Source organism: Dermacentor andersoni, chromosome 10, assembly GCF_023375885.2.
Source record: "Dermacentor andersoni chromosome 10, qqDerAnde1_hic_scaffold, whole genome shotgun sequence".
NCBI lineage: Eukaryota > Metazoa > Arthropoda > Arachnida > Ixodida > Ixodidae > Dermacentor > Dermacentor andersoni.
The window spans coordinates 91920705-91935768 of record NC_092823.1 but is presented as its reverse complement, the minus strand read 5'-3'; the positions used below and the strand labels follow the sequence as shown (position 1 = coordinate 91935768).

General features: G+C 43.9%; 1 protein-coding gene across 1 annotated transcript in view; it reads right to left on the bottom strand.

Annotated features, from left to right (window-relative positions):
• Nucleotides 1-14204, bottom strand: part of LOC126544329 (receptor-type tyrosine-protein phosphatase H-like) — a 123020-nt gene extending 108816 nt beyond the window's left edge. The window contains exons 1-2 of the mRNA XM_050191613.3: nucleotides 13852-14204; nucleotides 302-626 (exon numbers count right to left, since the gene is read on the bottom strand). Of these exons, the coding sequence (XP_050047570.1) occupies nucleotides 302-626; nucleotides 13852-13947 (421 nt within the window). The 5' untranslated portion in view covers nucleotides 13948-14204. The remainder of the gene's footprint in view (nucleotides 1-301; nucleotides 627-13851) is intronic.
• Between the last annotated feature and the right edge of the window lie 860 nt (nucleotides 14205-15064).

Sequence of the window (15064 nt, the reverse complement as noted above, 5' to 3'; positions counted from 1 at the left end):
TGCATCAGAAAATAAACAGCACCAGACGGACGCGTGACAATCGGGCTTGCACTACGTGTCTTTGCGTGTATGCATATAACACTGGAAGTGTAATAGAACGTTAGATTGTGAGTCAGCGCCGTTGTGGCTTGCGTCTTTGCCACTCGACCCCTTCTCGCTGTTTGGTTGCAAAGGTGTTAAACTACCCACTCGCCCAGCTTGGCACTTCGACGTAATATATATGTGGCCCCTAATAAAACGACAACAGTAAACAACTAAAACGATACCTCTCGCGCCAGTTTGTCAAAAGTGCTTCACTCACCATCGTAAATGCTGCAGTTCTTTTTTCCGCAGTTGGAAATATGGCATATGGATGCCTGGCCAGAAGAAATTTCATCGTCGATCTCAATCTCAATCTTTCCGTCTTGATCGACTGGCATATTATCGCAGGTGACATTGCTAAGTGTGGCATTTTCACATGTGATACCAAGATCTGGTTCATCGTCGAGGACTGGATAGCAGATGCAGCTGCTGTCGTTCGCTGGACTAGAGGGTAGGGGCTTTGCCCTGTGTAGGATGATATTGGATCCATTCCTTGTTACGTTGAGCTCTGGAAGCTCAGGGCATGTGTCAGACGACTGCGCAATCTACAAATAGAAATAAGCAGAAAACAGTAAAACATTAAGCCACCTTTATGAAGGTCTTATTATTGTTGTATATTGAGTTTATTGCGCTTACATATCCCGTTTGCATCCCTAGTTTGCGTCATAAACGTGACCCCCGTGTTCGCAATTCTTACGAGCTGTGTGCGATAGTCCTGAATGTATATTGCTAGTTTGGACGTGCTATCACGCCGATCGCAATTTTAGTGGTGCTCAACAGACCACGATTTCGAAGAAATGCTTTTGAATATCGTTTCTTGTGCCCGTCACCTCTATTTACGTAGAGCGACAAAGAATAAGTACATAAAGTTTGCTGCACAGCTGAATAACAGCTGCTAGATGTCCTGCTACACGGCGGTGCTGTAAATACCGGGCGCGCCTGAACCTTCTCTGAATTTGGTTGGTGCGATCACGGAGCTGTGAATAATCAGCTTCGTGGGCAAACCATTCGAAAGGCATCAAAAATAAAGTAAACGGCCCTTGATAAGAAGCCAATACACAATTAACAGTTTCCCTTGACTATAGCTTTGGATGTAGTTACAAGGAGACCAACTTCAGTGAGTTGTTAAGGCAAACGATATTTAGTGCAAGCGCCGATAGCTAAGACGTGAAGGACAAAGACGACGCTGGAATTTCGGTAATTATAATATAAATGGCCAGTCACTCACTGTTAGTCCCGAAAACAATCACACAAGGTCTTCAGCACAGTTTAGCTGTCTGAGAATTCTGAATCAAATAACCCCAAAGCTACATTGCGACCACAAGATGTCACTGAAATATGGCGGCCTTACTATCAGGAAAGTTTTTTTTAGTTTTTGTCAAGTGAACTCGTCAGGTTTAGTATTCCGAAACTGCACAGTGGGCTTGAGGAATGTCATAATGGAAGGCCTTGGATTAATTTTGACCACCAAGAAGCAATGCGGTGGGGGGGTGTCCTAAAAGAGCCCATAATTATAAGACCACGACAATTTTCGCATTTAACCCCCATCGATATATGGCCGCTGTAGCCGAGTGTCAAACATGGGGCGCTATAACGTAAAACTATTCCAAACTTTTCTATTCCAATTCTGCTATCAGCCCTCCACGATTGGTCAAAAGCTTTTTTCGACCACCCCCACTTCACATGTCTGTTACGCGACGTCACGAAAACCGCGATACCTCCCCATCTGATATGATGTGTACACACTGATTATGCATGATTTGACAGAAAAAGGAAAAACAGTTATTTCTGATTCGACCTCTTTTCGCCATTAGCCTTCGGCTATTGGTAGAAAGTTTTCGGGCTGCACCAACTTCACCTGCCTGTCACGCGACGTCACAAAACCGCAAAAACTCACCGCGTCAAAATGACGTGTACGCCATAAAGATGCATTAATATGCCGAACAAAACTGAACTTTCTTCGGAATAGCCGCAGGCTGCCGCGTTCCGAAAGGAATAGAATATGGCTGTCGCCGATCGCTGAGACGCTGGCTACTCGCACCTGCCGGAGAGCATGGGTGTATGTGCGTATAATAAAACTTCTTGCGTGGCCGTGTAACGTTCTCGAGCACTTTCGGCACGTTTACCCCCTCATTCTGTCAACTCTTCTTTGCTGAGGGTCCGTTTTAGCGTCATTCTTGAGATTCCGTTGCATGCCGCCACGATTTTCGACCAGCCACCGCAAGCTAAGTAAGGGAAAGACGACCAATCGTAGACGCCGGCACCACCCTCTTCATCCGTTTATCAATTTTGAGTGCATTGGCCAGGCCCCATTGAATCTCTCTCCACTTGAGCGTTCTCCTCGCCTCTCGTCAGCCAGTCAGATACGACAAGCCGCTCAGTGTAGGCAATGTTATTCGTTCTTCAAGCAAACAAAAGTGACCTCCTATGCACGAGGAGAGCGTTTGATAGGTCTGTTCAGACAACCTTGCGGGTGACCGCCCGGTGCTTGCGTTGGTGGTTACGCAAATTTGACGTCAGGAGATTGGAATAGAAACATATTGGAATAGTTTTACGTTATAGGGCCCATGCTACCTCGTTCTGTGCAGCCGAAAACCACAGCTATTTATTCAACATTTATTGTACGTTGTTATGAATTTACAACGAATCACGTAAGCTTAATATCGTTCCTATATACGACTTTCACGTATAAGAACATACACATCAGTCACGAAAAAAAGTACACCTTCTTTTCAGGCCCTGTGAGTTGTGTTGACATGTGATGAGCGAGCGAAGCGGGACTGTGACATAAGCGGGTAAAAAATGTTTTAAACCTAACCACTTATTGCCGAATGTTTCCCAATTTGCTACGTATTACCATACGTTGTTTCACGGGTGCAGATTTATCATTTTTTTTCGGCCCAGTACAATCATTCCCTAGGTATACAAGCAATGCCTTTACCTGCCTTTCAATTGCTCACCGATATTTGCGAGACAAAGAAGGGCACGTCCATACACACGCCATGCGTTCTCTAGTTATACCACGCGGGATACGGCGCGCTGTGTTTTCCTCCTCTGCGTGATATTTGGAGATGGGTATTCGCTTTGCACTTTGATTTGTTGTTCCATTATTTCAAGGTCCCTCTAAGCGGACGGAAAAGCCTGGGGCATCAGAAATTCCACGCATTGTGATCGTACCGACTGTTTTCTGTTTGTCGCACGACGTAGAGAGAAAATGCCTCGGTCGGGTGTCGAGTTATGGTGACAGTGGTGGTATGCGCTGTACGCTTGCCCCAGCTGCGCGAAGCTCGTTTAAAAAGCAGCGGTTACGATACCTTTGAGCCGAGCTCCGCACAAGCCCGTCTTGCCCGCATGTGCGCCTAATTATCATGTTCTTTATTCTGGCTCTTCGGTGTGCGTAACACTTCAAAGTAAACAGAGGTAATTAGCTTTCGTTCTAACTCTTTCCGCGGAGGTACGCTATTCGTAAACCCGCATTGAAATTGGCTTCAATGCTCACTCAGCTTTCGCTGCCTCGTTTTTGTCCCACGAAATGACTCACTTAAAACTATGCGAAACTGCCTAAGAAATCGTAATTCCACAGAAATATGCTGGCTTAAAGCGTTTAACATGGGTCAGGGAAGGGATGTCTTAAGCTGGAGGAAGTGTTTCAACGAGGCGAGCCTGTCGTAGTCCTGAAGAAAACGAGTGTTCTTGTTTTTCAAATGTTACTTCTATTCTGACCCGTTCCTTCTACGGCCGCTATTTAAGAGCCTCCAAAAAAATTTGCACAAGGAAGATCTTACGGTAGATACGCTACATACATAAAACACTGTTGATGAATAGCTAAACTCTATAACCCTTTCACAAAGCTTATCGTTTTTGAAAGCGGATGACACGAAATGTTGGCGCAACAATGTATACATAAGCGTTCCTGTGGGATTGTCTGCAGACCTCTATGTTGAGGGTAGGCTATACGGGTAGGACAATGTAAATAAGAGCGCATACTTTAGAGCTCCTAGGCTTGTGGCACGCTTCAAGCCCCTCTTTATTCGTTATATAAATTAAATTGCGCAGTTAGGGCAGAGGAAGGTGATACTCATTCTCGTTTGATGATGTGAGTTTGGAAATAAGTGTCAGTAGATCACGACACAATCACATACGCCGACAGAGAAGGAGCGACAGCACCCAATTCATGTGATAGACTAGACTCAGGGTTTCGGGTTCGGAGCCAGACTGCCAACTGAGGCATCTAGAGAAGGACAGCAGGCAGAAAAGCAAACAGCCGCATCTGTATTACACCATTTTTCGGGCACTAACTGCCTGTCCGCGTTATCCGACTGTCTGCCCCGCGTCTGTATCTATAAGCTTCACTTGGCCGTCTTTCGCAGACGTCATGGGGCTATAGCCGCAAGCTATAAGATAATTATTATGACGTCAGAATATATTGGGTGCGCGTGAAGGGAACCCTGTGTAGCTGGGCCAAGATAGGGTGTCCAGTCTGATCTCTTGAATTTTCTCCATTAATTTTCCTTAATGTATAAGGTTGTCAAAATAAGAGCGTTTCCTTGGCGCTGTAGTTGAGACGTAGGCAACTTAATAGAAAACTAATAATCTACAGGCTTTCATTCAGTATTCAGGCTGTTATAAGTGTCTAATGCTGATGAAATAAGAAGCCAACGAACACTGACACCAAGGACAACATAGGGGAAATGGCTTGGGCTTACTAATTGAAATAAAAATGATAAATTAAAAGAAATGAAAGTGGAGAATAAAACAACTTGCTGCAAGTGGGAAAAGATCACACGTCTTCACATTACGCGTGCGATGCTGTACTAATGGAGCCACCGCGGCGCAGTTTTACCATGCACTTGCTTGGGTATCTGTTTGTACTGCTAGAACTAATCCTGGGCGTGTTAGCCAGCGCCACCACTCACAAACCTTGGCGGCGGATGTGGAACATCCTTTCTGCTGCAGGCGTTATGTGTACGTGATCATGGCGAGTGAAGGCAACAGGTCAATAATTCCACATGCTACCTGAAGGCATAAATATTGCCTTATGATATGATTAACGAAAATCGGGCTCCTCGATTAACCTCCTTTCGGCTTGTTTAATGCTGATGAAGTATTTTTCCCGAGAGATGGCTGCAATGTATACCACAGTTGCGTACAAAAAGTTACCTTTTCCCAGCAGAATATAAGGCCGACAAAATTGCTGTTGTTTCTCTGATTGCGTAGTGGTATGATCCTATGGGAATTTAATATTAATCCTGGCCGTCAATGCGCTAGCACAGCTGTTTTAGAGCAAATCCAGTGGTAGCGGACTTCTGCAGCCTTTACGACACACAAGTAATGGCTACCGAGCATCACGACCACGTCGTTCGGTACCAAAACCCACCGACGATTTTAAAACAAAAAGGAAAATGGACGCCCGAATTGCAAAACCTTTCAAACCAAGAACTTCGACGTGATATTCACTGTAGCTGCGTCGGCGCCTTATCTACATTCTAATGGGGCTGCATCACAGAAATGAAAATTGAGCCATCGTTGGTTTGACAGCAGAAGGTATACAGCAGCGGCAGTCTGCCATGCAACAATAACTGATCTATAGTCATGACATGGAATAAGTCTTATGCACGTGTCTATAAAAATATTAGAATGATATAATCTCATAATGTTATCGCAATAGGCACGTCACTCGGCTGAAGCATGTAGAACTGTGCGTCTTGCTTTTTGTTTCCTAATTCTGTGCACGAAGAAACACCGCATGGGAACTGGTTCGCGTTAGACTGTTAACACTCTACAATGGACAAGAAATGCAATTGAACGTACTACAGCTGCGAGCTGCCAACAGGGACACAAGGTCACTAACCCGGCGGCAGGATTTCCTAGGCACGAAACGGGAGTCGGCGGAACAAACGGAAGGAATGGCTGTTACTGCTGAGATACGCGGTATGTGGTCGTAAACCCAACGTGAGCGTAGACACCGTGCGATGTTATGAGCTCACAGCGACTCCATAAGCCCTGCGAAACGCGCCTAGGTGTGAGCACACAAAACAACATGGGTCATTCTCAACACCACGCGTGCACAGCCCATGTACCTGTTTTTCCCAAAGGTGCCACGACACGGTCATGTATTTATTCTTAATTTATCTGTGTAAATTATTGTAGTGGGTTCAACTCGGTTGCACACCAACCAGAAAATAGGCTCTCGGCACTCATTTTATCCCAAAATTCCTATTTGAAATAATTGACTCCAGACTTCTTGTAACCACAGAGACCTCCAATTTTGCACACTTGTGCGATGCCAACGAACGTGCTGACAGGACACCACTGCCTCGTATGCTTCGAAACATTCCGGAACCATATGCGCGCAGGTATCCTTGCTCGACACGCTGTGGCATTTTACGTCACCGGTTCATTGTGCCTTATATATTTTTTGCAATCGTGCGAAAGAAATATTACGAAATTTCCACTGCATCCTATGCGCTCCAGCCATTCATTAATAAAGTTTCTTCTCTCTCTCTCTATGCGCTCAATGATTGTCAGGTCTATCTGTTGCGCGTAGCGTTTAGCGTGAAAGGCCAACTCAAGCTAAAGAATTTTGTGACATGGCCCCATCATGTGAATCCACGTCCGTGACCCCGCCGAAGCTACGACATGGTGTTGTCAAGTGTTAGAGGTGGTGGCCGGTCGCAATACTACTCGGACGGAAGGAAACAAGAAGAACGCTTGTTCGCTCAGCCAAACGTGCACGTGTTCAAAAAATATAAGGCGGTCAAAATTCATGCCGACCCTCTACTACAGCGCCTCAATTATCTCCTTTGCTGCTTTGGGGATTAACCCTCACCAATAATAACATGAATTAAAGTGTTAGCCCTGAAACAACGAATGTGACTCAAACTAATATTTCTATTCCGAGTTGTGCACCCCCAATATGTGCCGACATTCTTTCAAATGAAACTATTCGAGGAGGACTAGCACTTTTACCCCCGCAATCAGAAACGCATCTTAATTTGAAGCCCTTGCTTGATTTGACTTAAACGACGCCTGTCGTCAACGCACCAAAACAAACGCTATGAGCGCCTTCGGCACTTTCGCACCAGGCATCATTTATATCAAGTCAAGCATGAGCTTCAAATTAGGTGGCATTTCTGAATACGGAGGTTAGAGTCCATAGATGTCCTTCTCTTTTGTTTAAATACTACCTAGTGCAAGAATTAACATTTGCTTTCTTTTTATTACGGGAATAACGAAGCTAAAAAGAACAGCTGTATTATTGAACTGGTGGCATTTTCATTACTATATTATTTCTGATTAGAAATAAGTAATACATGTCGGTCACTATGTGCGCACAAGACAACCTAAATTACTCCACTTGGTCATGTCCAATAGGTGTTCATTTCTGCACCTTATGATCAGTTGGAAGCTGAAATCTGGTGAGCAAACGAGGCCTTCTAGGAACGGCGATAAAATCCGACACCAAAAGCATGGGATTTTATTAGATGCTAATGGCGTGGTCTGCAATACAACCTTCAAATAAATCCTGCGGTTCTACGTGACAAACCACGATCTTATTATGAGACACGCCATAATTGGGGACTCCGGAATTATTTTGACCACATGGGGCTTTTTAACGTGCACGCAATGCGAGGTACACGGACGTCTTTGCATTTCCCGTGACCTCGTGCTTAGGAATGCAGGTTCCTAGTGACTAGGCAACCACGGTGGATGCAATCAAACGTTGCGTTTTATAAGATATGTGCAGGTATATATCAACGAATAACTAAATGCCAAGAATAAAACGTGAACCTTCTTATTTGATCAGTCTCAGTGGTAGAAATGCGTTATCTGTCACGTGTACTTGGATATATTCGATTTGCACATCAGAAATATATTTTAAAAAGAAGAAAAGCAGAACTAGGCCCATTCGCTACCTTGCGACACTTTTACAGGAAAAAGTGGCTGAAATGATTTTCAAGCTCTACTCTGCATATTCCAAGTGAAAAAAAATGATGAAATGTCAGGAAATTGCAATCCCCATAGAAGCTGTGATATCCACATTATCGTGCCTCAAAAACAATGTAATCGCATTTATCGATCGTTCATTCACATGGAGCAGAATTCGAGAGACAAGCGTTCCTGCTACAGCCCACGTATTTCTCCTTTATCGGGCTAGTCATTCAGCCGCCCACACACGACGTTTGTCGATAAAGTACATTCTTTGCACGTATATCTTGCGAAATGCTTTATGCTCATAAACAATACGCGTGATACGAACCCCACAATGCGCAGCGTGTCGGAATTAGATCAGCATTCTAAAAAACATAAATATGAAACTGTAGATGACATCCGTGCCAGGGGAACTGAGTTTCAATGCCCTATCATCAGATAATTCGCTGCAGTTAACGTATCATTTAACGGAGAAGTCCACTTTGGGCTGGTTTGAGACACCATGAGCGAATTCAGCGTTTCTGCATTCACTTTACAGAAAATTACAATCACATCAAACCAGACACAACTTGTCTTTTTGTGCAAGTATTTAGGAGTAGCCTAGAGAGATGCGTGGCAACTTCACGCGCTGAACTTAACGTTCTGATTTTGTAATGCACATGGTGACCGAAGGTGGTACTGAATGTTGTCTTGCGCTTCTTTGAATCACTCCGGATAATGCGGCAACGCTAGCACTGCTAGGATGCCGGAAAGCTGTAGTTTTCTATATCCGCAAGAGATAATTGCCATTTCTTTAACGTTACTTTTCCCTTTACGGAGAAGTGCGATGCTCTCTCACGGTACTTTTGAGAAATAGGCCCCATAATTGTGCTCAGTTTACCAAATACATTTCCTCCCAATTTATTAGTGGTAGCGACAAGTATAGCAGCTCCTCTTCGTGAAGTTTGCTATATTACTAACTAATGATATGGAACATGCTTCGATGCTGAAGCTACATGGTGAGCTCTGCTTCGCTTTAGCGGGAAAGATAAAATGGTGTATTTAAGCTTGTCAAGTATACTTGGTCACCTTATCAGTGTCATAAACACGAATACGAAGGAACGACACAGACAGATCATTTCATTAAGTTTGAATTCGTTTTTTTTTTTTGTCATCGTGTTTTTTTTTTTCAATGTCTATGAAAACCCAGCCTGTTAATAATAAGCGGAATATATAACCGTTTCTGCTTTTCAATAATTCATGTACTAAATTAGATTAAGACAATCTCAGTGCAGCTTACATAAATTCCAGTAAACCGTGTACGAATGACGGACGAATAAGTTCGTATGCACTTGCGTGAGTGCAAGGCAAGAGCAAGGCTCATTGTTTTGCACAGGGCCATAGGATAGATAGCGAGGGCAACAATTGGGGCGTATGAACATTCTACCATATAAAAGTTGTTATTGCGCGGGTATACAACCATGCGCTATGGTGCTGCTGAAGAGTCCCCTGACAGCCATACGTGCATGGGGCCGTACATGAGATAAGAGCTCGCCTCTGCTTTAGGATTCTGAAATAACAGCTCAACACATTATGGTTACAGAAGATAAAGCTCATCCCTTCGCAAATTTTCCGCTTACCTTTTAAACAAGTCACGCCTAGGGTTACGCTAAAAGGGAACTGCAGCGCGAAAGTGAAGCTCTTAAGAATCACTGATATTTTTACATTCCTTACGCGATACGTGTTTATGTTATCTGAACCATCGAAGCCGTAGGGACTCTCGCTAGAATATTTTATAGTTCGTAATCCAAGACAGTATACCGGTAAAATAAGGCCGAAGTGACGAAGCGAGACATTCGCACATAGAGATTACTTCGAAACAATTTTTGAAAAACAATTCTCGAAATTTTTTCGTAATATTTTTTATTCTTCGTACTCGGTGAACGTCTATAGCACATTCCTTTTTTTTGCGTTTGTGTTTTGTACTCTTTCTCCTGCCAACTTTCTAACTCCCCTTTTTCCTCACCCACGTGCATTATAGCAGACCAAAAATTTGCGTGTGGTTAACCGGCCTGCATTTTCCCTCTCTCTGTCTGGGTATATAATGCTTTGAAGTCCCGCGAAATTAATCTAGAGACACTGATGCTTGTAGGCCCAAAAAGGTCGAATTCACAGCTCGAGGATCCATAATGTAGAGCTGTCCCAGTCAAGTGTATCGCAAGCAAGGTATACGCAGCGTCACCAGGTCAAGCTCTGCATATTCTAAGCCGTTCTACAGGAACCACTTTGCGTTAAGGTGGGTTGAAGCCCTGCATGTCGAATGAATACAACGCCACTATATTTTAGAAAAACTGGGAAGCCTCTTTTCAATTGCGACTCAGTTTGTAGATAGGCACACCATCTTTATAATTCTGCCACCACGTACCGCTAGTAAATGTCCTATTTTTGCCTTTGGCATCACAAAGGAACAGAAAGAGTGCGCCAAACAGAAGCATCATCGCATTTCCAAAACAAATTTTAACCGATCGCGCTGTTTGAACCAGCGTAGATGCTACGTTTTTCTGCTGTACATGACCTAAACATCCAGACGCGGCGTGCTTGCCCAAGACGTTCGACATATCGAGTCGCCGCAACATCCGGCTTCATTTCAAAACGTCGCTGCGACAGAAAAGTTCCCGCTTACACGATCGACGCTTCGCTTCCCGGCTGAACGGAAGCGACGCAACTGACTCACATACTTGCATTTTCTCTTCTGCGCGGAACAAGTCGTTGGCCTTGGTTTCGCGGAGCCGTTGCAAGCGAGTCTTGCAAGAAACATTTGAAAAACGTACAAGTACACGCATCCCAAGGATTGTGTTTACCCGCGGTGGGTGGTACATGCTTCATAACAACGGTAGTGGTGCAACTCGACGCACACATGCACACAAAAAAATATTTATGCACGCACATGAATAAATCCATGCAAAACGCAGAACACACAAATACGGGCACGCCCACACACGCACACATTTGCAAACACAAGAAAACGCACAATGCCAAGGCTAGAAACTAGAGTGCTTCTTTATTTTTTTTTAAACGTGCAAACGTATCAAAAACAATGCATGCGCAATGAGAAAGAAAGACGGTAGCGTAGCCTGGAGACATTTGCACTCGATGCATGTTCATAGTCTCTTCAATTGCCTATATTTGCGCTTCTAACACGCTCAAATATACCTTAAGTTTATTTTTCGAACATCACAACGCGAGGGATAAGACAGAATACGTTTTTGCGGACTATTGAATAAGAATACAATGCGCAGAATATATTCGTGGGGTCAGTACTAGTCCATTGTTACACCAAGGTACCGCAATAAATTTCCGTTGGCCAATGCTAAAGATAATGTCGCAGTTGCGGACAGACAAAATGTGCCGTTAGAGAAAATATCCGTTCATCTGCTCTCATCTCTTTTGATCAATAATCGCACCGGAAATGAATAACGGCCAGGCAATCAGATTCCGCGTATGATGAAGATATCAGTTCAATGCGCTCATCTTTAGCTTTGCGTCATGCTCGTAGGCGTGGTTTCTTTATCAACTCACTCTTCTGGTTCATTATGCGTTACTTTACATAGTGGTTAAGGAATACGTTACTTGGCGGCGCTTACGCAGACTAAAATTTTGCAACGTACTGCGCTTTTCACCGTTAACGACAAAGTAAGTACATTTAGGGTTCTTGCTCGGAGAGCCAGCGTTCGTTCGTTTTTATCTTGAATGATCTGCTGTGAAATTCATTTTCTGCTTAGTTCTGTAGGATGAGGCTGTAGTGAGTATTCAGTAACGTAGGCAATATTACAAAACAATGTCCACAGGTATTCCTCAGACAGATAATAAAAAGAAAATTGGGAAAGGAAGTTTGCACGTAAAAGTGTCCCTGCTCATAGTAAACGCATCGATGAGCTCATGAAAAAAATAAACAAAGTAGCAGATAGCGGAATAAGATCAAATAGCAATAAAATCCGTCATGGCGACAAGATACAGAAAATTTAGCAGTAGTAAAGCAGTGCTACCAGGAAAAAGAAAAGATTGTACAACTACAGCGCGTCATAATCGAGTAGCACGCCAAAGCAGTAAAGGCTATTATTTTCGTTCAACTGACTTAATTTTTCGGTAACACGAGAAAGAGTATTGCAATGTCAACTGTACATAAACCATAAAACAGAGACTTTTGTCAGGCAACACTGTAAACTAAAGCGCGGTTTATTTGTACTCAAGGAAAGTGTTTCGTGGAAACTTTCTGGCATTGCTACATTTGAATATATGGTAGACGACATAATTTTTTTTTCTGTATGAATGTGCATGTAGTCAATTAAAATGTAAAAAATAATAATGTGCCGGATGTGTTTACTTGTTTTTGTAAAGTTTTATTGTGTTATGGACACAAAAAAAATTGATAAATTCGGCAGCCATGCGCACTTTTGTATTCAAGCAGAACGTGCAAGTTTCTCTGAAATCATAAAACCACAATGAGTTCATTTCAATGTGACTACCTACTGTGTGTTTCTATGATCAGCACTGCTTTTTGCCGGACATACAGCTAATGGGTTCAGATTCAGATTCAGATTTATTGGTACCAAAAAAAAGAAGTAATTACAACATGACAAATATACAGACGAGGGTCCCAAAGTGAAAGAACTGTAATGGGACCCTCGGTTAACAATAACAACATTGATGGTGATATCAGTAGTCAGCAAATTAGTGTTATTATAAACAACACCTGCAGATCACATACATCATTAAACATGTCGTTTACAATCAAACACGAAAGTATATCACATATCACATATCATATCATAGCACATAGCATCGGGGCGTTCTTACAGTTAAAGGTAAGCAGTCGTTTGCGTTAACCAAATATAACCACGAAACGCAGTTGTTCTCTTGCAGCATAGGAGCAAGAATTCATGACGACAGCACAGATAATCGCGATTAGGGATTGCGTAATCTTTGCGCCACCTGACCTATCTCAATTCGTGGAAGCATTACTCATGCCTGTACATTTTCTCACTGATAAATGTGGTACTAAAATAAAATGAATGTCGGATTTGTTATCACTTTATCCTACGAAGCATTGTCCGAGAACGTGATTATTTTAGAATAATTTTGTGTTGAAAATTAAGCACCACAGTTTATACGAACAATAACTGAACCTCACAAAACGAATAGTAATGATACCACGACTGCTGACTAATTCATAGCTGTCCCTGCATTTTCACGTACTTCAATGTTGACTAAGAGCGATGTTACCAGGATGCAAAATATCAACGCTTAAATGAGTCAAGATAATGATGGAACGCACGGACAACTAACGCATTGCGCTTCAGACAGCACATTTGTACCCTTCATGAAAAGTTGTTAGTTCAGTTTGTCATAGAACACATGTCATATAGAGTTTCAGGGTAGATATTGTCTGCCATAAACACTTTGTTACTTCAGAGCCAGTTACTGATGCTGTTCGCATAAATCAACTGCCATTGCAGACACAAATTTGGCATCATCATGTAAGTTCTCTCTTCACGTACGTGCACCGAGATTTAGACCATCAGTAATCCAGAACCTTTGTACACTGGATCTTTACAACTCTTTCACCGGAATGAATCGGTAATGAAAAGGGCATAGTTTCCCACGTAGAACGCTATAGGTAAGTTCTACAAGAAACGACGAAAACTGTATGCCCACAAAGTCTTCTACGAAGTCTACATATATGCCAAAATGGTCAAACTGCAGGGTCTGCTCAACTTCAAAGAGTGCGTCACCGAACTGTGATATAGAATAACAATGGAAAGGGACAAATATAGTTACAGTCGTTCAAGCACCACTCACCGCTAGCGCAGAGCACCAGAGAAACGCATACAATCCCGTCCATGCCAGCGACGCTACGGGCAACGTCCTCCTCCGCGTTGAAATACGCCCCATCATGAGCAAAAACACCGGAGAGCCGAGAACGCGGACGTCATTTTGCGGTGACGCGCACAGCTGCTGCGATCCCGAAATCCGAGAGCATTACGTCCTCTCGCGCGGCAGACGTCGTCCAACGCCGGTGCCTGCTCGATGTCGCCTGCTATGCACCGCTGCTGCTACAGCAAAAATCTGCAAACCACAATGCGCCGCTGGGGAGATCGTTTTGCACGACGACGGACCTTTGGAACCGTTTGCTGCCTTCCGATAAGCGTATCTCGTTCGTTTTTTCTTTTATCTCATTTGCTCTTTTCGCTCCATCCCCCTTCTGTGCGGCGTATCAGCTTCCTCCGTAGAACGCCGCCCTTCGTGGCGCTAGGCCTGTAGAGGGAGGAGGGGAAGGGAGGGAAAAAGCTTGTCGTATCGTCTGCAACAGAGGACTGGCAGGAGTGCAGCAGGCGAATATCGCTGTAGATCGAAGCGCCACCTTGATTCTGCGATCGCGCCTACACTGCGCTCAGTTTGCAAGGATACAAAATGACGCGCTCGGCGTTGTTCGAACGTGTCGCGTTGCGGCTCTTTGCAAACGGCTCAATTATTCACTTCCTCGCACTCCGGGTCGCGTTGCATGATTTGGCGCGCCGGGCGCAGCGTCACAGCGCGCAGTGGTCGACCAAACACGCGCGAGCGTGGAAGTGAGAGAGAACAAAGAAGGGAGGCGAGCGGAAGTTCGATTAGACGCCACTTCCGGTGGCCACAAGGGTCGGTTTGTTCCAGAGACTTCTGCGGCAGACCGATGCTTCCGCCCTTCCGCCCCGTGTACGTCGCTTCCGGTTTCGGGGCAATACGTCGGTCCTTTTGTTCCTGCTTATCGAAGCTTTGAAGGACGTCTGGCACAGAAATATTTGGGGTCAAACTCGGCCATAGCGTTTCAGTCGTGTACCATGTTATGCGTCTATTCTAGACCTCATTAGTTGAAGCGCAACCGTAAGCACCATAGTGTGTTCGAGCCTCCTCGTTATAAAGGGTATTCATGTGCATTTTTATTGCTTTTTCAACACCCAAATTAGCCGATGACACATAAAGCATCCTATGGAAAAATATCTAAAATGGTGCTTTCATTAGATATTCTAATAAT